The sequence below is a fragment of the Prionailurus bengalensis genome, chromosome D4 (genome assembly GCF_016509475.1).
Source record: "Prionailurus bengalensis isolate Pbe53 chromosome D4, Fcat_Pben_1.1_paternal_pri, whole genome shotgun sequence".
NCBI classification, from domain to species: domain Eukaryota; kingdom Metazoa; phylum Chordata; class Mammalia; order Carnivora; family Felidae; genus Prionailurus; species Prionailurus bengalensis.
In genome coordinates this window covers 86291992-86314887 of record NC_057359.1, presented here as the reverse complement: position 1 = coordinate 86314887, position 22896 = coordinate 86291992, and the positions used below count along the sequence as shown (strand labels likewise).

Below are 22896 nucleotides of genomic sequence, written 5' to 3'. Positions count from 1 at the left end.
CCTCACAAGGTTATTGAGAAGAACACAAGGTGTGTTCTTGGCACTCGGAGACCAGCCATGGCGGGGGGGGGGGGGGGGTGCCATGTCAATCCCTTGAGACAGGACCAGTTCTTCATTTTCTCATTTAATATTTATTTATTTATTTATCTATTTATTTAACAACATTGAAAAAAAATTAAAAAAAAATTTTTTAACGTTTATTTATTTTTGAGACAGAGAGAGACAGAGCATGAACAGGGGAAGGGCAGAGAGAGAGGGAGGCACAGAATCTGAAACAGGCTCCAGGCTCTGAGCTGTCAGCACAGAGCCCAACGCGGGGCTCGAACTCACGGACCGTGACCTGAACTGACGTTGGACGCTTAACCGACTGAGCCACCCAGGCGCCCCCCTCCCCGTATTTATTTTTGAAAGAAAGAGTGCTGCGCATGTGCATGCATGAGAGCGGGGCAGGGTGGGTGGGGGGGGAGGGGACGACAGAGGATCCCAAGCGGGGTCTTCACTGACAGCACAGAGCTCGATACGGGGCTCAAAGTCACGAACTGTGAGATCATGACCTGAGTTGAAGTCGGGTGCTTAACTGCCTAAACCACCCAGGTGCCCCAGGACCAGTTGTTCAAATCTGGAACCCAGGACGGTCAGTGGTGGTTTCACCGCTAAGACTGGACTCATCCACCATTGAGTCCCGTCTTAGTGTGCAGGGAACTGAGGTCCAGATAATGGAGCCACAACTTCTCAGGGCCAGGAAATCTCTCCTAAGGAGAAGGCCTCCTGGAGTGTTAACAGTCACCACCCTCCCTGGGCCTCGGTTTCATCATCTGCAAATAGGGATGCCCAGGCAGGGCCATTACTGAGCGTCTGATGTGCGTTGGGTGAGCTCTGGAGGTCACAATAGTCGCCTTCTCTGTTCAGAAAGTGCTTTAGCAGCAGAGAGAAGCAAATGGCCGGTGAAGCCAAAAGGTGGTTAACTTAGAGGAGTTAATTTTAGAATGTTTTTTTTTTTTTTTTTTTTTTTTTTTGTGGAAGGAATCATGGTTGGTAAATAATTCAAATGCTGTAAAAGTGAATAAAGCAGAAAATGCAATTCACTCGGCCCTCCTATTCCCACACCCTGGGTCCCACCCGGAACAGTCAGGAGTGCTGCCTTCTGGACCTTTTCCTCCGTCTCCGAGTGTAAATAGCTTACAGGCACAGACAGGGGTAATTTTAAGTGAGGTAATATTTAACATGTGATTCTATAACTCGCTTTGCCTTACGTGGCCAAAGGTGGACACCTTCCCTCTGGTGGTACCTGTGGGTCCCCCCACCCACTTCCTGTCCCACGTGCACTGGCATGTTCTGAATCCGTCTCCACGCACACGCATCTGGCCCATTTCCGCTGATTGCCTTGGTGAATATATACTGTACCTGCCCTTCTGTGACTTGCTCCGTGGGTAATTCCTAGAGGAGTGAGCCCGGCATCCGGGAACCGCATGCACCCTTAAAATCGTACGCGCAGCGGTGTCCCCCCCCCCCCCCCCCACTCCCAGAAAGGCCGTCCCAATTTCTAGAACCCACGGCTCTGAGTTGAGGTGCCTGACTGGTCTGACCCGGGGGGAGGGTGGGGGGGATGGAATCTCCGTCTGCATTTGCTTGATGACTGGGAGACTCAGCTGTTTTCTTTCCCTTGTCTGCTGGTTTCTCGTGTTTTCTCTTTGGTGATTTCTCTGTCTCAGTCGTTGCCCGTTTTCCTGTCCGAGAGTTCACCCTCTGTGTGCAGGAAACGCACAACTCCGGCCAGAAACGCAGTGCAGGTGAAAGCCTGGAGCTTGTGCAAATAGTTTTACGAGCAGGAATTTGGAGCTTGGCTGGTGCCCCTCCCTGGGGCAGGGCTGGGCGGCTGCGGGTAACCATGACGACCTCACAGGCCTGTTTGTTCTTCCGTTTCAGAGAAAACCGGGACGATCCTGACGGAGTTCCTCCGTTTTTATGAGGACCAGTATGGCGTGGCCCTCTTCAACAGCATGCGCCACGAGATCGAGGGCACGGGGGCACCGCAGGCCCAGCTGCTCTGGCGCAAGGTAAGAGGTGCCGAGCCTGGGTCAGGGTGGGCTCTGACATGGCTTGAGCGAGTGGCTTCCCGTCCCTGGGCCTCAGTTTACCATTGTTGCCTTGATGGTCCCTAGGGTCCCCACCTATCTTCTGAGTAGGCATACAACCCGGTGGTCTTACCAAGACCCCTTCATTCGCTGGGGGCGACTCCCCGCCAGCTCAACCCCTCCATTGGTGGAGCTGGGGCTCTGGAGTCATCTTGGCAGGCCCAGGTTCAAGGCCAGCTGCTCCTCTTAAAGGCCAAGTGCCCGTGAGCAAGTCACCTCACCTCGTGGAGCCTCCATTTACTCATCTGTGAAATGGGATCAGAACACCTGCACTGGGCGGTTGTCGGGATTAAAGATGAGAATCAGCCGGGCGCCTGGAGCAGGGAAGGTGCTCGGTGAGCGCCGGCTGATAAGTCAGCATCAGCAGCCTTGTCATTATCCTGTTATTAGCAGGATTGTGTTTGCCCAGTAAATATTTGTCGAGTGAGAGCCTGGAAAGTGTGTGGCTCCAGCCCACGAGTCAGCATGGGCTGAAGGAGGCAAACAAAGCCTCCTGGGAAGGGGACCCTGTGACTGGCCTCGGTGTGGGGCTGGGGGTGGGACGGGCATAGAGGAGGTGAGGGAATGCCAGAACGCAGGTGGGGGGGGGGGGCTGTGAGTGCCTAGCTGGAAGCCAGCAGTCTCAGGCTTGAGCCCGTGGGGTGAGAAGCTAGCCCTTGCTAGTCAGGGGGCGGTCCAGGGGGCCCTGACTCAGCCCAGGGAAATCCAGGGCATTTCCTTTCGGTGACCTTCACTCTCTGTCCCCCGGATGGCCAAGGGGTGGCAGAGGGAAGGGTGACAGGAAGGAAGGGTGCCAGCCCCACCTCTGCAGGTGGCCTGGCCCTGGAGTGGCCAAGCAGTAGTCCAGAGGCCCCTTACCCTGGCTGGTGGCCCCTGGACACCTCTGGGGGATTCCCCTCTGGGGAATCGGCTTGGCAGAGCCGATCCCGCCTGGGAGTGGGGTCCGAGCCAGGTCAGCCAGGCAGCCCCAGCGCCGGTGCTCAGGTCCTTAGTAGCTGAATTCCATGCGTGGTGGGCTCCAGAGTTGCCCTTGATCACCTCACCACACCTCCCCACCCAGTCCTGTTGGCTTCCTCTGGGCTGCCCGGGTCAGCCCGTACGCGGGCTTCGGGTCCCAAGACAGAATGGTAGAAGAGGGTGGGGTCTGGTGGGAGAGAACTCGGGGCACCGGGGCCAGAGCCTCTTGGTAGTTGGCTTGGCCGGTCAAGTCAGCCTTCAGGGCTCCGTCTCCTCACCTGACAGGTGGGTGCCTCCTGCAGAGGGCCGCGGTGAGAACTCCATGAGAGAATGAGGGGAGCAGGTGGGGTTCCTGAGGGGTGTGAGTCCAGACTTGCCGGGTAAACTCCGGCCCGTGGCCTCACCTTCCCGAGCCTCCGTTTCTCTGTGTGTGAAATGACACTCAGAACAGCCACCTTGGGCCAGAGGGGTGCGTGCAGCCTCCAGGAGGGGGTGGGGATTTCGTGGGGCTTCTTGAGGCCAGATGGGATTCGGATTGTGCGGAAGGGGACCGGTATGGGCCTCTCTGAGGTGGCAGAACAGAAAGAGTCTGAGAAGGCCCCAGACCAGGAGGGTCAGGCTTGTTTCTTCCTCTCCTCACCCTCCCCCAAACCCAAGTGGTGGAAAATATGCCAGTTTACCACGAGACCCGAGGGGGCCGGAGCTGGCTCACTTGACCTGGCTTTCAGGATGTGTTGGTGGTTTCTCAGCGGGAGGGGGATTGGGGATGGCTAGAGGCGTCAGCTGTGGGGGGGGGAGGTCGGGGGAAGGGAGTGGAGGGGGGATGGCTACTGACGACATAGAGGGAGTACCCCAAAAGAAGACAGGCAGGCCCACAGTCGGTGCCACAGTTGACGGAGCCGGGGCAGGTGAGGGGCCATGCTGTCCTCGCTGGTCCCACAGACACTCGGGGAGACAGGAAAACGTCATTTACATGACAGACTGGGTACCACGAAGGAGAGGACAGAGTGAACTCAGACTGGGGGGGACTCTGACCTTGTCCGGGTGGTCCGCCATCTCCGCTGAGGACCTGCTAGGAGAAGAGACCATCAGACTGCGGGAGCAGCACGCGCAGGGGCCTCCGCTGGGCCTTTCAGTGGCTCATCCAGGATGGTGGAGGCAGGACCCCAGCCAGGTTCCAGATTTCCTGGAGGGTGGGCCAGGGCCGCGCATCGGAGCCCGAGAGCGTCACATGACCAGAAAGGTTGTCTGGACCCTTGGTGTCGTGGCCACCTCCCCACCTGGTGACAACAGAGGGCAGAGGTGCCTGGACCGGGTGTCTGGCAGGTGCACACTTGTGTGGTAGGAAAGCCCAGGTGAGCTGCTCTGGGTGGGCACAGCTGGGAATGCTTCCCTGTTTGGAAAAGAAATATCACAGGCTGCCTGGGTCCCTGAAGTGGGTGACCTCTGATAGAGCGAGGCACGAGAATCACTCTGCATGAAAAACACCCTTAGTAATGCCTTTATTTGTTTATTTTGAGTTTATTTTTATTTATTTAAAAAAAATTTTTTTTTTCAACGTTTATTTATTTTTTGGGACAGAGAGAGACAGAGCATGAACGGGGGAGGGGCAGAGAGAGAGGGAGACACAGAATCGGAAACAGGCTCCAGGCTCCAAGCCATCAGCCCAGAGCCTGACGCGGGGCTCGAACTCACGGACCGTGAGATCGTGACCTGGCTGAAGTCGGACGCTTAACCGACTGCGCCACCCAGGCGCCCCAGTTTATTTTTATTTATTTGGAGAGATCTAGAGAGCAAGCAGGGGAGGGGCAGAGAGAGAGGGAGACAGAATCCCAAGCAGGCTCCGCGCTGTCAGCACAGAGCCCGATGCAGGGCTCACACTCAGGAACTGTGAGATCATGACCTGCGCCGAAATCAAGAGTCGGCTCCTTAACTGACTGAGCCACCCAGGTGCCCCTAGTAATGCCTTTCATGTTCATTGTAGGAGAACTGAAGTAACACGTAAGAGGAGTAAAATGAAATCAATCACCTACAATCCCTGAAAAGCAGGGACTTTTGGTCCCATTTTGCCACTCCGGAAATCGGCCATTGTGGTAAATCGTGATAATATCTTTTTTTTTAATTTTTTTTTTTAACGTTTATTTATTTTTGAGACAGAGAGAGACAGAGCATGTACCGTGTAGGGTCAAAGAGAGGGAGACACAGAATCCGAAACAGGCTCCGGGCTCTGAGCTGTCAGCACAGAGCCCGACGCGGGGCTCGAACTCACGGACCGCGAGATCATGACCTGAGCCGAAGTCGGCCGCTTAACCGACTGAGCCACCCAGGCGCCCCTCATGATAATATCTTAATAGAAATCATACTAATTGTCATAATAACATCAATTGTTTTTATTAGAAAGAATCCAATAACAATGGTAATAGTAGTAAAAAAAGCAACAACCCAGAAATGATAAAAACGGCAGTTGTTTTGTGTGGGTGCAGCTCATCTAGCTGGCACGACCTCGTTTGAGGGGTTATACTTCTGTCCATAGCTGTGACGTGGGCTCAGGCTCAGAGAGGCAGAGCCGCTCATCCAGGGCTCCCGTGGGACGGGCGGTGGAGCCGGGCCTGGAGTCTGCGCTCTGACCACCCCCCACCCGTTGAAGATTCCCCTCGCAGCGCTGGAAAGCTTTGCAGAGTCCAGAATATTTCGCCTGGGCTGTCAGGTTCCGTTTCATTTCCAGCAGGCCTTCCAATGGAAACACGACTCTGCCATTTGAAAGGCTTCAAAATAAAACCCAAACCCGCAAGTAGCCGCCCTTTACGGGCTGCCTCAGGATCTGGGGGTGGACTTGGGGGGCGAGGGGGCCGGGAAGGCCTCCCCAGGCCTCCCGCTGCCCCTGAGTCAGGGCTCCTGCCTCCAAACTGGAGGCCTGGGGTCTCACTAGCAAGGGTCTTACCAGGGTGTCAGGAGAGCGGTCTGCTCTTTCTTTCTAGAAAAGATGGAGATTCGAGAGCTGGGTCGAGAGGAGGTCCCTGTCTATATAGAGCCCACTGAGCACAGCTTTGTGACTTGGGCAAAGCCCACTGTGTGTGCGCACGGGGTGGGGGTGGGGGCCGTGGTAGGGGGAACCATTGTCTTTTCCTGTAAATATTTTTATCCCTCGATAGGAAGCAGTTGAGGGGTCCTATTGTCTGAGTACAATGGCCCTCATTTTCCAAGAGTGTTTTGGCATTTCCCCTTGAAGAGTAGCGGATAGGTTGCTGGGAAGAGGGGGCCCCTGTGAAGAGGCAGGGCCTCGGGGGCCACAGCTTGGGACCAGGGTTTACTTACACCTGGCTCCGGCTGCAGGGGGCAGCCCGAAGCCGAGCGAGGAAGCTGGGGAGGGTTAGGCACGTCAATAATATTTTGTCCTGTTATTACATAGGATACGTGTTTAGTTTTTGCAAAAGTCACTGTATTTATTGCAGAAGATAGAAGCTGTTGCAACTCTGCCCGTCCAGGAGTAAGCCTGCTCCCTGTGGCCTCTGTAAACTCCTTCCCTGGAGCTTCCTGGTGTGGGCTCGCTCAGGAAGCAAGCTCTCAGAGATGGCCACCCTCCCTCCTCCCCAAATCAGTCAGTCTGTGGAGCAGGGAGACTGACACAGACCGAGCCATCCTAACACTGGCTGCTGCATATCTCGAGCTGAGCGGACTGCCCGTCAGGTGCCAACTGCCTGTGTGATCCTTGCACGTGTCACATTCTTTGCAATACTTGGGATACCTAGGTGAAGTCAGTGCTGTCACTGCTCTCATTTACAGATGAGGAAACTGAGGCTCAAAGAGGTGATGGGATAGGCCCGAAGTCGCACTGAGTCAGAGGTGAAGTCAAAGTTGGGACTTTTCAGGAAGATCTGGGCGTTTCTAATGCCCACATTGGTCATCGGTCTGCCAGGATGCAGGTCAAACATTGAACCCTCCAAATTGAGGTCCCCTCCAACTCCATCCAAATCCGTGGAGTGCCATTTTGTTAGCTGACAGAGCTGGGGAGGCTCTCTGGAGCCACCTTGGCCAGGTTTTTGTTACCCTGAGCGGAACCTGAGGCCTAGAGCAGGAAAGAGACTTTCCCTGGCACTAGGGCCTTCACCGTACTGGCCTACGGACATATCCCCTCCACGCTGCAGTGGGGGGTGCGTGGGTTAGCAGCCTGCCATGGACTCCAGAGACCCATCCCAAGGTGAGCGTGCCTGTCTAGGGCCAGGACAGAGTGGGAGACCTTGGTCCTGGCTGGGCCCTGAAAGCTGGCCTGGGTTCAAGTCCTGGCATCACTATGGCTCTGGTTGGACCTTGGGGAAGCCCCTTCATTGCCCTGAACTTCACTCTCCTTATCTGCCTCATGGGTAAGATGCAGCTTTGCCTCCAAGAGGAGGACTTGGGGGGATGTGCTCAGCAAGGGGTGAGCACACTGTCCCCTTCTCAGGGGACCCCGTTGCCCTGCTGGACGGTTGGGGGAAGCCACGCCTCACTCACTGCCCTGCCCTACCCCTAGGTGCCATTGGATGAGCGCATCATCTTCTCTGGGAACCTGTTCCAGTACCAGGAGGACAACAAGAAGTGGAGGAACCGCTTCAGTCTCGTGCCTCACAACTACGGGCTGGTGCTCTACGAGAACAAAGTGGTGAGGCCCCCCACCCACCCTGCCTCGGTGGCCCCCCCTGAGTCTCGTGCCCTGCCCCTTCTCTGCAGCCTCCACCTCCAGCCTGCTTGTTCTGCTGGGTTCCCTCTAAACAGGTGTCCAGGTGCCCAGCTCTGGGGTCACCTTTCACTTTGCCTCCCCCTGTAACTAACTCGCCACTAGCCCCTCCCCACCGTCCAGGTTGCCTCAAGTCCGTCCAATCCCTCCATTTCCAGGCCCTAGTCCCCCTCCCCACCCCCTCTTCCTGGCTGGGCTCCCTGAAGCTCTTCAGACCTCTCCCATCCTTGCTCTTCAACAGCCACAAGAGTCTGGCCATTCCCTTCCCCCCCCCCTCCCCCTTACCCAGGGTTGTGGTCCCATCTTTCCTTCCTGATTCCCTTGCCCGCCTTGCAGCCCCCTGCTCTGTACTGGGTGCGTAAGCATCCTGCTGATTGTTCCTTATCTTTGCCTTGAGCCCTTGGGGAAGCCCTACCTGTTTGAGCCACAGACCCAATTTCTACTATCAAACGTTTCTCCAAAGTAGCCAAAAGGACAGGCCCAGAGTGCCCTCTGTTCAAGGAAAATCAATGTTAAAGAAATGTAAACAGTGTAGGGGGGAGCGGCCTGATTGCCCAGGGCAGTGGTTCTCAAACTGATAGGTTGAATCAGAATCACCTGGGAGGCTTGTTGAACAGGTTGCTGGGCCTGCCCAGTTTGGTCTTGGTCTGAGTGGAGCTGAGAATTTGCATTTCTAACAAGTTCTCCGGTGATGCTGATGGTGCTGATGACCTAGGACCACACTTTGCAAATCGGTGTCCCGGAGGCCCTGAGCCATTCTGAAGAAATGTGTTGGGTAGTGACACCTAGTGGCCAGGTGCAGCATGGCAGCCCTGCTGTATGAGCTATGACCTCAGAACCACTTTTTACCCACCCTGGTGAATGAAAGCAGCGTCCAGACCTAATTCTCCTCCAAAGGGGGCTTGTGTGGAGCTCAGAACCTAGGAATTTGGTGGACAGTTCAGGGTAATGATCAAAGACTCTGGACGGGGACAGACCAGGTTCATGTCCTAGGTCGGCTGTGTACCGGCTGTGTGAACTTGTGGCTACCGATGGTACTCGCCTCTTGGATTGTGAGAATTTTGTGAAAGGAGGCTTGCATTGTCCTTAGCACGGTGCTTGGTGTGTAATAAACACTCAGGCAGTGGTCGCCGCTGGTGACAGGGACGGCAGTGCCGGTCACGCTTACAGTGCCTGGTGGTGAGGCCCTGTGCTGATCCTGTCACATGGATCATCTCAGTGCTCACACAGCCCTGTGGGGTAGGAGCTGCCCCTGTCCCGGTTTTATAGACCAGGGAACTAAAGCATAGGAGGTGAAGGAGCTTAGTGTCAGCATCACACAGACAGTGTTCAGTGGAGCCAGGATTTGAGCCCAGAGCCTGGATCCAGGTCACTACAACATGTGGTTTTTCTTTTTTTCTTTTCTTTTCAATATTTATGTATTTATGTATATATGTATGTATGTATGTATGTATGTATTTAGAAAGGGACAGAACAAGAATGCGAGTGAGGGAGGAGGAAAGAGAGAGAGGGAGAGAGAGAATCCCAAGCAGGCTCTCTCGCTGTCAGTGAGGAGCTGAGCGGACCTGAGCTGAAATCAAGAGTTGGATGCTTAACGGACTGAGCCACCCAAGCGCCCCCTACACCATGTGGTTTCTAATCAGTGGGTGGGCTCCTCCTCCTCTTCTCTCTCCCTCCTCCCCTTTTCCTTCCCCTCCTCCTCCCTGCCTCAGGCAGACAACACTGAGAGGGCCCTGGAGCCAGACCTGGAAATGAGAGTTAGACTTGGCCACGCTATAACCCCGAGGGACCATTTCTCTTGTCCCTTCCTCAGGCCTACGAGCGACAGGTCCCACCACGGGCTGTCATCAACAGTGCAGGCTACAAAATCCTCACCTCTGTGGATCAGTACCTGGAGCTCGTCGGCAACTCCTTACCAGGTAAAGGACCCCCCATCCCAGGCCGAAATGCCTTGCTTAGGCCCAGGACATTGCCAGGGGGGAGGGCAGCCCTGATCCCAGAGCTCCTGTCCGTATTTGCAGAGAGAATGGCCAGGCCTCAGCAGGGAGGCTGAGAGGGGGTTTGCCTGAGGCTGAGCGGGGATTCAGTGGGACTGAACCATTGTCGGCTCCCCACTGCGTGCCCACTTCCTGAGCCTTACGGTCACAACTATGCAGCGGGGTCCCACTCTCTGCCCTTCCCACCTCCCTGAGGCCTTTTAATGCCCCTGGAGAGGATGACCGAGGTGAACCTCTTTGTAAACCGTGGAGTCAGTACTGCATTTGCGAGGAGTTATTCTAGGCGTCCTGTTTCCACCCCACCCTGCCGGGGACTCCCGGAAGCCTTACAGGAACACATCTGCCTCCCAGATGATCCCAGGGAAACCAAGGGGTGGGGGAGAGGCTGATCTAGGGGGCAGTCTGTGCCCCCGGATAGGGCTTGGGAGTACAGTGCCCCGTGTGGTTGAGGGCTCAGCTACAGCCCAGAATTCCTGGATTCCAGCCCTGACTCTGGCTTTGTTTTTGTTGTGTCTTCTCCGGCAACTTGGCACCGAGAGGACTGACCTTGGGGTGTCGTGTAGACCCCTCGAGGTGCTGTGTACACCCAAGCCCCACCCGGGGACTCAGAGCCAAGGCGCAAAGAAGAACTGTCATTGTATGATTAACAGTGGCAAGGTCCCAGCCCAGGACCACTTATCTCACTGGATCTCGAATATCCTTGCGGACAAAATGGAGAGAAATCTCCTTTTATTTATTTTCTGTCCCCCACCCCCAGACCTCCCTTCCCCCCCACCTTGGACATTTAAGCCACACTTTGGCCTGCACGGCTGAAATTTGAAGGGAAACCCAAGAAGGTAATGCTCGGCCTTTGAGCCCGAGGGCTCTGACTCTGTGTTATTTGTGTTTTCTGCACGGAGCGTAGAGCCTTCCCCAAGATGCGGCACCAGCTCTGAGAAAGGAGTCTGCACAGACATCAGGGGGTTCTGAGGTCCCTTTAGCCAGGCTGTGGGGGATGCAGTGAGAAAAAAAAGGATGCTGCCTTCTTGCTGACTCACTGGTCAGCCCAGAACAGGCCAGCCCACTCTGGGCTGGAGCCGGCAGCCCCTCGGAGCCAGGCCCAGGGATCTGCTGCCCGCCTCCCCCGGCAGACGGAAACTGCGGAGAGCAGCGGCTCAGGGGACCCTGTCTCCTCAGGGACCACATCAAAATCGGGCAGTGCCCCCATCCTCAAGTGCCCCACGCAGTTCCCGCTCATCCTCTGGCACCCTTCTGCACGGCACTACTACTTCTGTATGATGACGGAAGCGGAGCAGGACAAGTGGCATGCGGTCCTGCAGGACTGTATCCGGCACTGCAACAATGGTGAGACGCCATCCGGCCCTGGGGTGGCGGGGGGAGGCCCCGGCGCTGAGTGGCGACACCTAGTGGCCGAGTGCGGTGCGGCAACCCTGCTCTACTAGCTGTTGCAAGTTTCCGGCTCGGAGCTGTAGGAGGCCACTGCGATGTTGCCCTTTAACCTTCTTCCTTGAAGAAAACAGTTTTCTGCTACTCGGTGGGGGGGAATATTTGGGGAAACTGTTCTCAGAGGGATGTGATTATTGAGCCCTTGGGCCCTGGGTCACAGAGTAGCAATCTTGATTCTGCCTCTTTCTAGCAACGGGACTCTTGGAGCCTGTATAAAATGAGATAATAATCCCTCCTGAGTCTTAGGGTGTTTGTAAGGAATCACAGTGAGAGTCCACCTGATGCTTGGTGAGGACTTATTTAATTAAAAAAAAAAACCCTTATTTTACTTTTTTTTTTAAAGCTTATTTTGAGAGAGCACACGTGTGTGGGAGGGGCAGAGAGAGAGAGAGAGAGAGAGAGAGAGAGAATTCCAAGCAGGCTCTGCACTCTCAGCACAGAGCCCGACGTGGGGCTTGATCTCTTGAACTGTGAGATCATGACCTGAGCCGAGATCAAGAGTCGGACACTTAACCAGCTGAGCCACCCAGGGGCCCCTAAAAAGATTTTATTTTTAAGCAATATCTATACCCAACATGGGGCCTGAACCCACAACCCCAAGATCAAGAGTCGCACGCTCCACCGACTGAGCCAACGAGGCACCGCATGACTTTTTTTTATCATATCATTTCTTACCTCACCCCTCACCGGTAGGGTAGCCTAGAAGTTCATGTCCTTCCTTGGGGCCTCAGGGTTCTCTTCTGTCAAGTTATGAGCTCTCTTTCTGTTCACTCATTGACTCAGCATTTTTGTGTCTGGGCACTGAGGACCCAGCAAGGGGGCAAGACTCGGTTCCTGCCCCTGTGCTTCTGGTGGTCTGGCCGGGGAGACAGATGTTAAACAGGAGCAGCTGCCTGGGGTGCTGGGTGGAAGCCTGGAGCGTGTGTGTGCACAGAGGGTGGGCTAGCAGAGGTTGTGTGCGCCCTTGAGGTCACAGTTCAGCCAAGACCTGAAGGGCGAATGGTCCTTGGGTGGGGGGAGGAGTGGAGGGAGGGAGGAGTGTTCTAGCCTTGAGCCCGGAGGCAGGAAAACAGTCTAGAGGAGGAACTGCTTGAGGCCCTGCAAGTGGGGGAGGGTGACCCCAGGTGCTGGCAGGGGCACTGGGCCAGGTCAGGAGGGCCCTTCAGGGCTCTGGAGCTTGATCAAAATAGGGACAGTGGGGCACTGAGGGGCTTTCTGCCTGTGGCGCAGGAATGGCCTGTGCTGGTTGTTCCCGACTTCCTCCTGATGACCTGGCCTGGGGCAGTGGGGGGAAGGAGCCACCGCCCCCACCCTCCCTGCTCCTGCCCACCTCGGACAGTGTGGGCACTCACGCCTGGAGGCCAGGCTGCTGTGGTGACTCGGCTCGCCCCACCCATCCTTTCAGAGCCACCTCTGGTCTGGAATCTGTGAGGTGGGAGGAACCAGGTCTTCAGTCAGGCCAACGGCTGTCACCTGGGCCAGGCCCGGCCGCCCACAAAAGGCCTCCTGTTCCCAGATCCCTGGGGGCTGCTGGGCCAGGGCTGGGCGGAGGCCATCTGGCCTCTGGCCGCCTGGCCTGGGTACCGGCCCCGCTCCTCCCTTCTTCCTCCCTCCCCTCAGCCCCGGCCCGGCTCTGCCCTCTCCAGGTTTCTAGGGCTAATGGCTGACCTGGCAGGGCTACTCCAGGCCAGGTCTGGGGTGGGCTCCCCACGTGTACAATGTGAGGATGACAGGTTCGAGCTTTGTGGGATCGCTGAGAGGCCTAAATGCGCTGGTTTGGGCAGAGCTCTTGACCCCGGGCCGGGCACCGTGCAGAGAGCTCTCCAGGGAGTCTGAGGGAACCCCGTGGGTGGGGGTGCTGTGGGTGGGAGGGGGTGGGAAAGAAGGGGCATCCTGTGGCTGGTTTTAGAGAAGCCTTCCCTCCGCCCTGAGGACTGTGGGAAAGTTCTCTGCTTCCTCCAGCGTGGAGGCAGGGCCTGGAATTGCTCACTCGGGGGCTGCCAGGAAGTGGGGGGGTGGGGGTGGGGAAGGAGGCCAAGCTGGGGGGACGCCAGCCCGTCCCAAGGCCCCCCTCACATCCTGCATTCCTGGAGCAGCTGGGGGGTGGCAAGAGGCAGCTGGGGCACAGAGCTGAGCCCTCAGGGTGGGCCTGGGCTGCAGAGGTCAAGGCCTCTTCCTGTCTGACTGCCACCCCCCTTCGCCTGCTGCCTGGGGCTGAGGAATGCAGCTTCCTTTCTCAGTCTGACCCTGAGGACCCCACAGGCAGGAAGTCACCAGGTCTGGCTGAAGTCGGCTGGTCCTGTGTTAGAGCCCTAGGGCTGCCATTCCCTCCCTAGCTGTGTGTCCTCGAACCAGTAACTTGGTGTCTCTGAGCCTGTTTCCTCATCAGGAAAAGTGGGGCTGTTTGAGGATTGGATGAGGGAATGCGTGCGAGGTCTCGGCCCGGGGCTAGCGTCTCAGTCCACTTGGGCTGCCCTAACAAAGTGCCACAGACTGGGTGGCTTAAACCACGGTTCTGGAGGCTGGAGGTCCCAAGGTCAAGGTAGCTTAGTCTTCTTCTGCGGCCTCTGCCTTTGACTTGCAATGACTGTCTTCTCCTGTGTCTTCGCACAGTCCTCCGTCTGCCTGTGCACGCTCTGCATCCAATTCCCTCTTCTAAGGACACCAGTCATGTTGGATCGGCACCCACCCTAATGGCCTCATTTTATCTTAATGACCTCTTTACGGGCTGTATCTCCAGATACAGTCACCTTCTGAAGTACTAAGGGGTTAGTTAGGTCTTTAACATAGCAGTCTGAGGGGGGACACAGTGCAGCCCCCCCCACCTTGTGACAGCCAGGCTGGGGGTGGGAGTTGGGGGGAAGGGCTCAAGAGGGGGCCCCCTCTCTTGTAGAAAACTCAGCAGCTCAGCGAGCAGAGATGTCCTAAGGGTCTGAGGCTGCCTGTGTGGCCGCGAGAGCCAGGCCTGGGGACCTCGCAGCCTCCTTCCTGCCTCCCCAGCCTTCCATCTCCCCGTCCCGCCACCTGGAAAGCGGCCTGGCCTTGCCAACGCCCCTGGCTTGTCGTCTGTAAATGGAAATGCCCTCATGTGAGAGAGGTTGCATGTGACGCATGGCCCACATTTTCTAGGCAAACCCTGGTCTCTGGGAAACCGTGTCCTCCTGAGAGCCTGAGGGGAGGAGGGGGTGTCCTCCCCCGGACTCGTGGGCAGCACCCACCTCGGGCTCTGCACGCACCCCAGCTCAACACCCCTGCTCTGTTCTGGTCGCGCCTGCCTGATCTCCAGTCCCTGAAACGTACTGGGGAGACCCTCCTCCCTCCCCCGTCCCGGACCAGGATGCCGTCCGCAGAGGTGGGGCTGTGCCCGGTTCCCACCGCTGAGACCCCCCTGGATTCTGACAGTGACTCCTGTAGTCAGCCAGATGAGAGGGGGTCCTCCCCTCGAGAGGGGCTTTTTCTCTGCGGGAGTGACTCAGCCTGCAGTCATCGCCGTGGGAGCTGGGGTTTCGGAGGCGCGGACTGCTGTTTCCCCTTCCTCGGCTCCGGCTCCGCGGACACAGCGGTTGGGGGCGTGCTGCCAGGGTGGCCGCCCGCTGCCTGGCTCCCGGTGCTTAACCATATTCTTCCCCCAAGTCGGATTTTGCAACTGCCTGCAGCTTGCCTCCCCAGCACCGGGTCTAGGGGGGCCGTGCCTTGTTCGCTGACCCACCTCATCAGCACCGGGAAGGTGGGCGCGATCATGTGGGGCCACCAATAGCACAGTAACAGTAACGCCACCAATAGCACAAATCCAGGACTGGTGTTTTCTAGTCAGACCCGGACGCGGTGGGGAGCGAGGCCGACCCAGGGCAGCAAGGGCAGCATCTCACTGCGGCTGCCGGAGCCTCACGGTGGATGTGTGAGGCCAGGCTGGGTCCTTGTTCCCACTGTTCAGAAGAGGAAACTGAGGCCCTAAGGGTTCAATGATCTGGAACAAGAACTACGGCACAGGGACCAGAAATCCGCCCGTTGCCTGTTTTTGTAAATCCAGTTTTCCGGGCTCGTTGGTTTCCAGATCGTCTGTGGCTCCTTCCCCGCTGCCGTGGCAGCGCTGGGGAGTTAACGACAGAGCTCATCTGGCCCACGAGGCTGAAAATATTTACTGGCTGGCCTCTTGCAGGGAAAGTTTGCGGGCCCTGATGTGGACAGGGGAGGGAGCAGGACTGGAATGAGGACTCCTGGGTCCCTCTGACTCCCTCTCTGCTGTGCCCGCCACCTCTCCTGGCACGGGGGCGGGGTGACCTCTGGGCCTGGCTCTGCTGCTCAGTGGCCTGACCTCAGAGCCTGCCTGTTGATTTGTCAAGTGGGGTTAAGGACAGGCTCGGGCGTGGTTGGGAAGGTTTAAGAAGCTGAGCGTTCAACGGAGATTGCCTTGGCGCTGCTGGTGGAGGGTTATCATCGCTGTCGCTGTCATCGCAAATGCTACCATCACGGTTACTATGAGGGCAGTGGAGTTGCAGGTGGGGGTGTGCACGTGTGTGCACTTAGGGCGGGGCGTTCGGGCAGTCAGTCCCTTGGTCTTGGTGAAGGCCATTGGGCCATCCCACGGACTCCTCCCTCCCCCCCTCTCCTGAGCAGGCATCCCTGAGAACTCCAAGGTAGAGGGCCCTGCGTTCACGGACGCCATCCGCATGTACCGCCAGTCCAAGGAGCTGTACGGGACCTGGGAGATGCTGTGTGGGAACGAGGTGCAGGTGAGGAGACTGCGGAAGTCACCCTAAGGTCCAGAGGGTAGAGCCAAGCCCAGAGACTCTGGCCTCGGCGGGGGGGGGGGGGGGGGGGGGGGGCACTCCTGGCTTGCAAGGAGACAATAAGACCATTTTGGACGGGTGGAGATACTTATTTGATCTGATCGCTTATAGATCACCTATCCTGAACCAGGTGCGGGGTGCTGCTGCTCCTTAGTCTGGCTCTCTGTCTAGCAGGAGAAGCAGACATTTGACCAAGAAACATACATACTTCTGTGTGCAAGTGAGGGGGAAGGGGTGTGGTATTCCAGACAGGGAGGCAGTGTGTGCAAAGGCCCCGAGGTGTGACCCCGATGCCGAGGGTCCCGTAGGTCCCTCAAGCAGGTAAGTTGGGACCTGGTGGAATGATGCTCAGGAGAGAGGCCAGTGGAGACGTGAAGCCAAGGTCAAGCCCAGAGGTGGGGCTGGAGTGGCCAGCCTGTGGAACGTGGAGGGGAACCTGCCATCTGGACATGCTGTAACCCCTGCCCCGGCTCGTGGCTCTCTGTCCTAGATCCTGAGCAACCTGGTGATGGAGGAGCTGGGCCCTGAGCTGAAGGCGGAGCTCGCCCCGCGGCTGAAGGGGAAACCGCAGGAGCGACAGCGGCAGTGGATCCAGGTAGGTGGGTGTGGGTGTGGAGGCGGGGGTCCCGGACCCGCCTGGCACCCTCACGCTGACTCGCGGCACTGCCCCCAGATCTCAGACGCTGTGTACCGCATGGTGTACGAGCAGGCCAAGGCGCGCTTTGAGGCGGTGCTGTCCAAGCTGCAGCTGGCCCGGCCAGCCATGGAGGCGGCCATCCGCACGGACATGGACCAGATCATCACCTCCAAGGAGCACCTGGCCAGCAAGATCCGAGGTAGGCAGCCAGCTGCCGTGCCTCAGGGGCCGGGGCAGGCCGCCTGTCTGTGCCGCCGACCTGCGTACTTTTCAGGCTAGTGACTTGATTCAATGGTCATTTAAAAAAAAAAATTTTTTTTTAATGTTTATTTTTGAGAGAGAGAATGTACATGCTCATGCGAGTGGGGGAGGGCAGAGAGAGAGAGGAGGACTGAGGATCCAAAGCAGGCTCTGTGCTGACGGCAGAGAGCCTGACGCAGGGCTCGAACTCACAAACGGTGAGATAGTGGCCTGAGCCAAAGTGAGACGCTTAACTGACTGAGCCACCCAGGCATCCCATCGATGGTCATTTTTAAAAATGAAATCAAATCTGGGCCGTTGTTCTTCCGACCCCTGGGAGTTGTCTTGTGGCTATTTCTGCAAACCCAGACCTGGAAGATGTAAATTTTGTCAAGGAAGTTCAAGCCTTTTGCTCACCTATGGTCAGTCACAGACTTGACCCTGGGGTTAGTATAGGCATCAGTTTAACTATAATGATTCACTTTGATCACGTCTCACTTTTCGGGGTCTGTTCCAGGCCCCCTGTCCACCCCCCCCCCCCACATTGGCTGTGTGCGGTTTCAGGGCTGGTCCGTTGCCTGAGGACTACTCTCTCCTACCTGTGTTCGTTGTGAGCCAGATGGAACACTGAGAGCTGACATTTATCTTGGGCAACAAACCATCAGCCAGCCAGAGAGAGGGACATCAAAACATGCCCTGGGTGCAAATGGAGCTGGTCATGCCCCCGAGCAAGCAGCCTTTTACATGGCGGTGCAGACCCAGGCACACCGGCCCGTGTGTGAAAAACCCAGAGGCTCGCTGAATCTACCAAAGTGTTTTTTGTTTTGTTAAAGAAGATGGTTTTAGATCAGGGTCCGATCTCAGAATCCCCTGTTTAAAATTTTTTATTTTTGAGAGCGCGTGAGTCGGGGCAGAGAGAGGGAGGACAGAGGCCCCTCAGCAGGCTCCAGGCTCTGAGCTGACAGCAGAGCCCGATGCAGGGCCCCAGCTCACAAAGAGCCAAAGTCAGACGCTCAACCGACTGAGCCACCCAGACGCCCTTCCCCTGGTTTTGGTGCATGTACCTACAAATCATTCAGTTTGCTGATGTCACTAGTGGTTTTCTTTAAAAGCTTGGGCTCCAGGTGGCTGGGGGTGTCCCCCGGCGGTGCCCTCAGCTCACCTGCTCCCTCTGGGCGCAGCCTTCATCCTCCCCAAGGCAGAGGTGTGCGTCCGGAACCACGTCCAGCCCTACATCCCGTCCATCCTGGAGGCCCTGATGGTGCCCACCAGCCAGGGCTTCACCGAGGTGCGGGATGTCTTCTTCAAAGAGGTGACGGACATGAACCTGAACGTCATCAACGAGGGCGGTGCTGACAAGCTGGGTGAGGTGAGGCCAGGCCCCTGCCCGGGGGTGGGTGGGGGGGGGGTGGGGAGTGCCTGCCAGGCCTGGGTCTGCTCTGCCCCTGCCAGGCCCTCCTGCAATCCAGGGCATAACTTGTCACCAGAGGGCTGCTGGACACACGGAGGGCTGAGGGTGTGAGAAACGGGGGGCAGCACTCAGAGAAAAAGGGGATCACTGACCCCCTCCACCAGGCTTTATAAACCAAGTGGGTTCCTGAAGTATCAAAGGACTTAACGGGGAGGGAAGGAGAAGGGGAGGGAGAGAGGGAAGGAGAAGTGAGCTTCTGCCAGGAGGTAGAACAACTTACATGCCTTTTCACGTACCCCAACACGGGGGCCGGCCCATCTCTCTCACTTCTCAGTCACCTGGTTCTCAGGGTGCACATCCTTCTATATCTGATCCCATAACCTTTGCTCTCCTCTTTCACGCCCTGGACTGAGGGGTCCACAGACAGCAAGAATCCTAGAAATTGAGAACCAGAAAGGACCTTAGAGATCATGAGACACTATCTCCTAATTTTGAGGCTGAGGCTCGGAGCGGGTGAGCGACTTGCCCGAGGCCACCTAGTGCCCCAGAAGCGATAAGAGCCTCCCTGCTGGTACCAGGCTGCGGGGCCTTGCTCCAGCCTTCGTTCCCTGGGCTCCCCCAGCCACCACCCCCTGCAGGTGGCCAGTGCCTGGAGCCCCAGCGCCCAGGCAGGGTGTGGGTCTGCAGGCACTGCCCCCGCCCCGGCGGCCCCCGCTCAGGTCCCACGCATCCCTGCTTCCCTGCAGTACATGGAGAAGCTGTCCCAGCTGGCGTCCCACCCCCTCAAGATGCAGAGCTGCTACGAGAAGATGGAGCCACTGCGGCTTGACGGGCTGCAGCAGCGTTTCGATGTGTCCAGCACGGCCGTGTTCAAGCAGCGAGCCCAGATCCACATGCGAGAGGTGGGCCCGGAGCACCCCCCCTCCCCCCCGCTCCATGCCCGTCACCTACCTTCCACCGGCCCAGCGTAGGCCCCTACCCCGGGCCTTAGGCCCTGGCCCCGGGCAGCCCCTGGAATGCTCACTCCTGCTCCGGCCTCTTGGGCGCTCCCGTCTGCTGGGACGCTCGTCCCTCTGGCTGATCTGGCCTCCTCTTTCAGGTCTCTGCCTGGAGACCCCTTCCTCCGGGAGGCCCTCCTTACTCCCCAAGTCCCTTCCTGCAGGGCCCAGGATCTCTGCTTCCTCGAGGCAGGGACTGGCCCAGTGCCTGGCATTATGCCAGCGCACAGTAGACATTCAGGAAAGATGTGGGTGAACGAGGGAATGAGCCGCAGGCTGCCCCTACGCCTCCCTGGCAGGCCTGGTGGGGGCTGGCTGAGGAGCACCCCCCCCCCCCCAGGCATGCAGGAAGGGGGCTGTGCTCCCTCCGGGGCCTTGACGCACCCCATGGTGTGCCCCGCAGCAAATGGACAATGCCGTGTACACCTTCGAGACCCTCCTGCACCAGGAGCTGGGGAAGGGGCCCACCAAGGAGGAGCTGTGCAAGTCCATCCAGCGGATCCTGGAGCGCGTGCTCAAGGTGAGGCCGGGCCCCTGGGCCGGTACCAGGATGGCTGCCCCCGGGGGAGGCGCCACGGACCCCTGCCCCCACAGAGGAGGAGGAGGAGGAGGAGGAGGGCAAGGCTCAGGTCAGACCTAGCGACCCCGCCCCTGGCCCCTCTGTCCTGGCAGAAATACGACTACGATAGTAGCTCGGTGCGGAAGCGATTCTTCCGGGAGGCGCTGTTGCAGATCACCATCCCCTTCCTGCTCAAGAAGCTGGCGCCCACGTGCAAGTCGGTGAGCCCCCCGCCCCGGCCAAGCCTGCTGCGGCCCCCCGAGCACAGCCCCCTCCGCGGTCCCCGAGCCCAGGGCGGGCCTGACCACCCCCCCGCTCTGTCCCTGCCCACCCCGCCGCCGCAGGAGCTGCCCCGGTTCCAGGAGCTGATCTTCGAGGACTTTGCCAGGTTCATCCTAGTGGAGAACACGTACGAGGAGGTGGTGTTGCAGACGGTGATGAAGGACATCCTGCAGGGTATGGGAGGGCCGGCGCCGTGCCGGGTGGGGACCGTCACTGCCCGGGGGCCGGTAGACAGGGCTGCTGAGAGGTCTTCCTGCAAAGATGGCGAGACAGGCCTGGGGGTGGGGTCAGGCACGCGGTGGGGACGTAGGAGGGTAGACTTGCTTCTCTGGGCCTTAGTGTCCTCTCAGGTCTTTGGTACGAGGGACAGGCTGACACGGTGGTTACCAGCCCGGTAACCACTACTCCTCGCCAGCAGTGAGGCCTGGCCGGGTGGGGGGGGCAGTTCCCAATCATGACCCCAGGTCTGGCTGTCGGGAGGCCTGGAGGGGATGACGTGGGTCATATTTGGGCGCAGTGTAGGGGGTGGTGGCGGCGGCCGTGGAACCCGTGGTAAATGTCCCGACCCCCCTCTTGGGCTCCGCAGCTGTGAAGGAGGCCGCTGTGCAGAGGAAACACAACCTGTACCGGGACAGCATGGTCATGCACAATAGTGACCCCAACTTGCACCTGCTGGCGGAGGGTGCACCCATCGACTGGGGTGAGGAGTATGGTGGCAGTGGTGGGGACAGTGGCAGCCCCAGCGTCCCGGAAGCAGCCCCGCTCTCGGAAAAGCGACGGCGTGCCAAGCAGGTGGTGTCCGTGGTCCAGGACGAGGAGGCAGGGCTGCCTTTTGAGGCTGGCTCGGAGCCACTATCACCTGCGTCCCCGGACAGTGTCACCGAGCTGCGCGGTCTGCTGGCCCGGGATCTGCGGGCTGAGAGCCCCCCGCCGGCTGGCCCTCTGCTCAACGGGGCCCCCTCCCAAGAGAGCCCCCAGCCCGTGGCAGCCCCTGAGGCCTCCTCGCCGCCAGCCTCGCCCCTTCGGCAACCCCCTCCTGGAAAAGCTGCGGACCTTGAGCCCCCCAAACCTAGTGACCAGGAGACTGGGGAGCAGGTATCCAGCCCTGGTGGCCGCCCCCCCATCCACACCACCACCGAGGACAGCGCAGGGGTACAGACTGAGTTCTAGGCCGGTCGCCCCTGAGCTTCTGCTGGACGTGGGTCACCCCCTCCAAGGCACAGGCAGGCTTGGCTCTAGGCAGGGAGCCCCGGGTCTGTGCCTTGGGGTGGAGGTCAGTGGGGCCAGTGTGGCACCTCTGGGGCTGGGCAGGGGTGGCCCACCTGAGTCACTTTATTGGGTTTGGTCACACTTTGCTCCTGTTTTCTCTTCTGTGGCACGATCTTGGGCTTCCTGCTTGTGCTGGAAGCTGGGCACAGCCGAGGGGCTGAGGTGTACCCAGTGATCACCAATTCCCTGGGTCCTCCTCTCCTGCCTTTTATGGCCTCGGTTTCCCTCCCGGGTCTTGCCAGCCTTCTCAGAAAGATGGAGGTAGAGTGGTTGCTTGTTGTGTTACTTGGCCACTGGCTTCTCTCCCTTCTCACCAAGGGCTTTATCAGAACCAGGACCAGGGAGCACTGGGGGCCCCAGTGTCCTCCTCAATCCAGGCTGGGCCCCGAGAGGCCAGTCTGGGAGGGGACACGGGCCTTGTTTTCCCTGCTCTGGGTGAGGGGAGGTGCAAGGAGGGGTCGTCCGGCTGTAGCCAGGCTGGGGCTGCTGGGTTGAGGGGGATGCCTCATGGAGGAGGAGGGGTGAGGTGGCTTGGATTGGAATGAGAAAGGCCCAGAATGTGCTGGTCTGTGGAGAGGAAGTGTCTCAAGGGAGGGAAGAGGGGGTGGGTGGGGAAGTATTGCTGGGAGTGTCTTCAGGGCAGGCTGAGGCGGCAGAGGGAAGGCTGCTGGAAGTGGAGCAGGCTTCCGCACCCCCCCCCACCCCCACCCCCGGCACTTAGCCTATCTCCTGCCTGTTGGCGGCCAGCCTCCCGGAGTCCCTCTGTCCCCCGTGCCTGTCTCGGCCACATGCTGCACGGTGGGATGGAGGGGAGCGTGGCCGTGTGCTCGGAAATGGGGTCTGCGGGGTGGGGGTGGAGATTCATCTGTGGGCCACCCCCAAGGTACACACTGTCCACCAGGGGAGCTGAGTACAGCTCCCCAAGGCGCTGCCGGTGTCCCCTCTGAGGATTTGGGGTCAGGCTGTGGCTTGGCCGTTGCTGCCTCCAAGTCACCTCACCCTGAAAATTCCCTTCTCAGATGCGTTCCTTCCACAGCGGCTTGCTCCTGGGGGTGAAGGTCTAGCCGAGGTAGCTCCACCCTGGCAGCCCTGTCCCCAGGGACCAGGACTTCCTGTCCGCCCCAGCGCCCTCCTCCGCCCCGCACCCTCCGTCCCCTTCCTAGGGCAGGGGCTTCAGACCCATGGGACATACAGTGGTGGCTGGTGCTCGGGGCCCCCTTGGTCCCCCCAGCCGGACTCTCCAGTGCCTCACTAACCTCCTGCCATCTCGTTCATGTGTTCAGATGCTCTCCTCTAGTGCCTTGGGGTTTTCTCAATCGTCATTTCCAGATATTGTACTGAAAATATTATGCAAACTGGTTAAGCTTTACTAATCAATAAATGATTTAAAGCCAGTGGCCTGTGTGCGTGGTGCCGGCGGGAGGAGACCGGGGCTGGGCCTGTCCCACAGCAGGAGTGCGC

The 22896-nt window shown here is 58.5% G+C and overlaps 2 protein-coding genes across 7 annotated transcripts in view; one reads left to right on the top strand and one right to left on the bottom strand.

Moving 5' to 3' along the window:
- NIBAN2 (niban apoptosis regulator 2) overlaps nucleotides 1-22829 on the top strand; it is a 53513-nt gene extending 30684 nt beyond the window's left edge. Inside the window, exons 2-14 of one of the 3 annotated variants that reach the window (XM_043567407.1) lie at nucleotides 1927-2057; nucleotides 7603-7731; nucleotides 9620-9725; nucleotides 10980-11147; nucleotides 15867-15982; nucleotides 16530-16634; nucleotides 16713-16875; nucleotides 18098-18285; nucleotides 19074-19229; nucleotides 19729-19845; nucleotides 19998-20105; nucleotides 20229-20340; nucleotides 20753-22829. In XM_043567407.1, the coding sequence (XP_043423342.1) occupies nucleotides 1927-2057; nucleotides 7603-7731; nucleotides 9620-9725; nucleotides 10980-11147; nucleotides 15867-15982; nucleotides 16530-16634; nucleotides 16713-16875; nucleotides 18098-18285; nucleotides 19074-19229; nucleotides 19729-19845; nucleotides 19998-20105; nucleotides 20229-20340; nucleotides 20753-21336 (2183 nt within the window). In that variant the 3' untranslated portion in view covers nucleotides 21337-22829. Of the gene's footprint in view, nucleotides 1-1926; nucleotides 2058-7602; nucleotides 7732-9619; nucleotides 9726-10979; nucleotides 11148-15866; nucleotides 15983-16529; nucleotides 16876-18097; nucleotides 18286-19073; nucleotides 19230-19728; nucleotides 19846-19997; nucleotides 20341-20752 lie in introns of all 3 variants that reach the window. The other 2 variants (XM_043567405.1, XM_043567406.1) reach the window with 2 other exon arrangements.
- Nucleotides 18558-22896, bottom strand: part of LRSAM1 (leucine rich repeat and sterile alpha motif containing 1) — a 45645-nt gene continuing 41306 nt past the window's right edge. For 2 of the 4 annotated variants that reach the window (XM_043567409.1, XM_043567413.1), the window contains exons 26-27: nucleotides 19352-19398; nucleotides 18558-18762 (exon numbers count right to left, since the gene is read on the bottom strand). In XM_043567409.1, coding sequence (XP_043423344.1) covers nucleotides 18690-18762; nucleotides 19352-19398 — 120 coding nt within the window. In that variant the 3' untranslated portion in view covers nucleotides 18558-18689. The remainder of the gene's footprint in view (nucleotides 18763-19351; nucleotides 19399-22896) is intronic. The other 2 variants (XM_043567408.1, XM_043567411.1) reach the window with 1 other exon arrangement.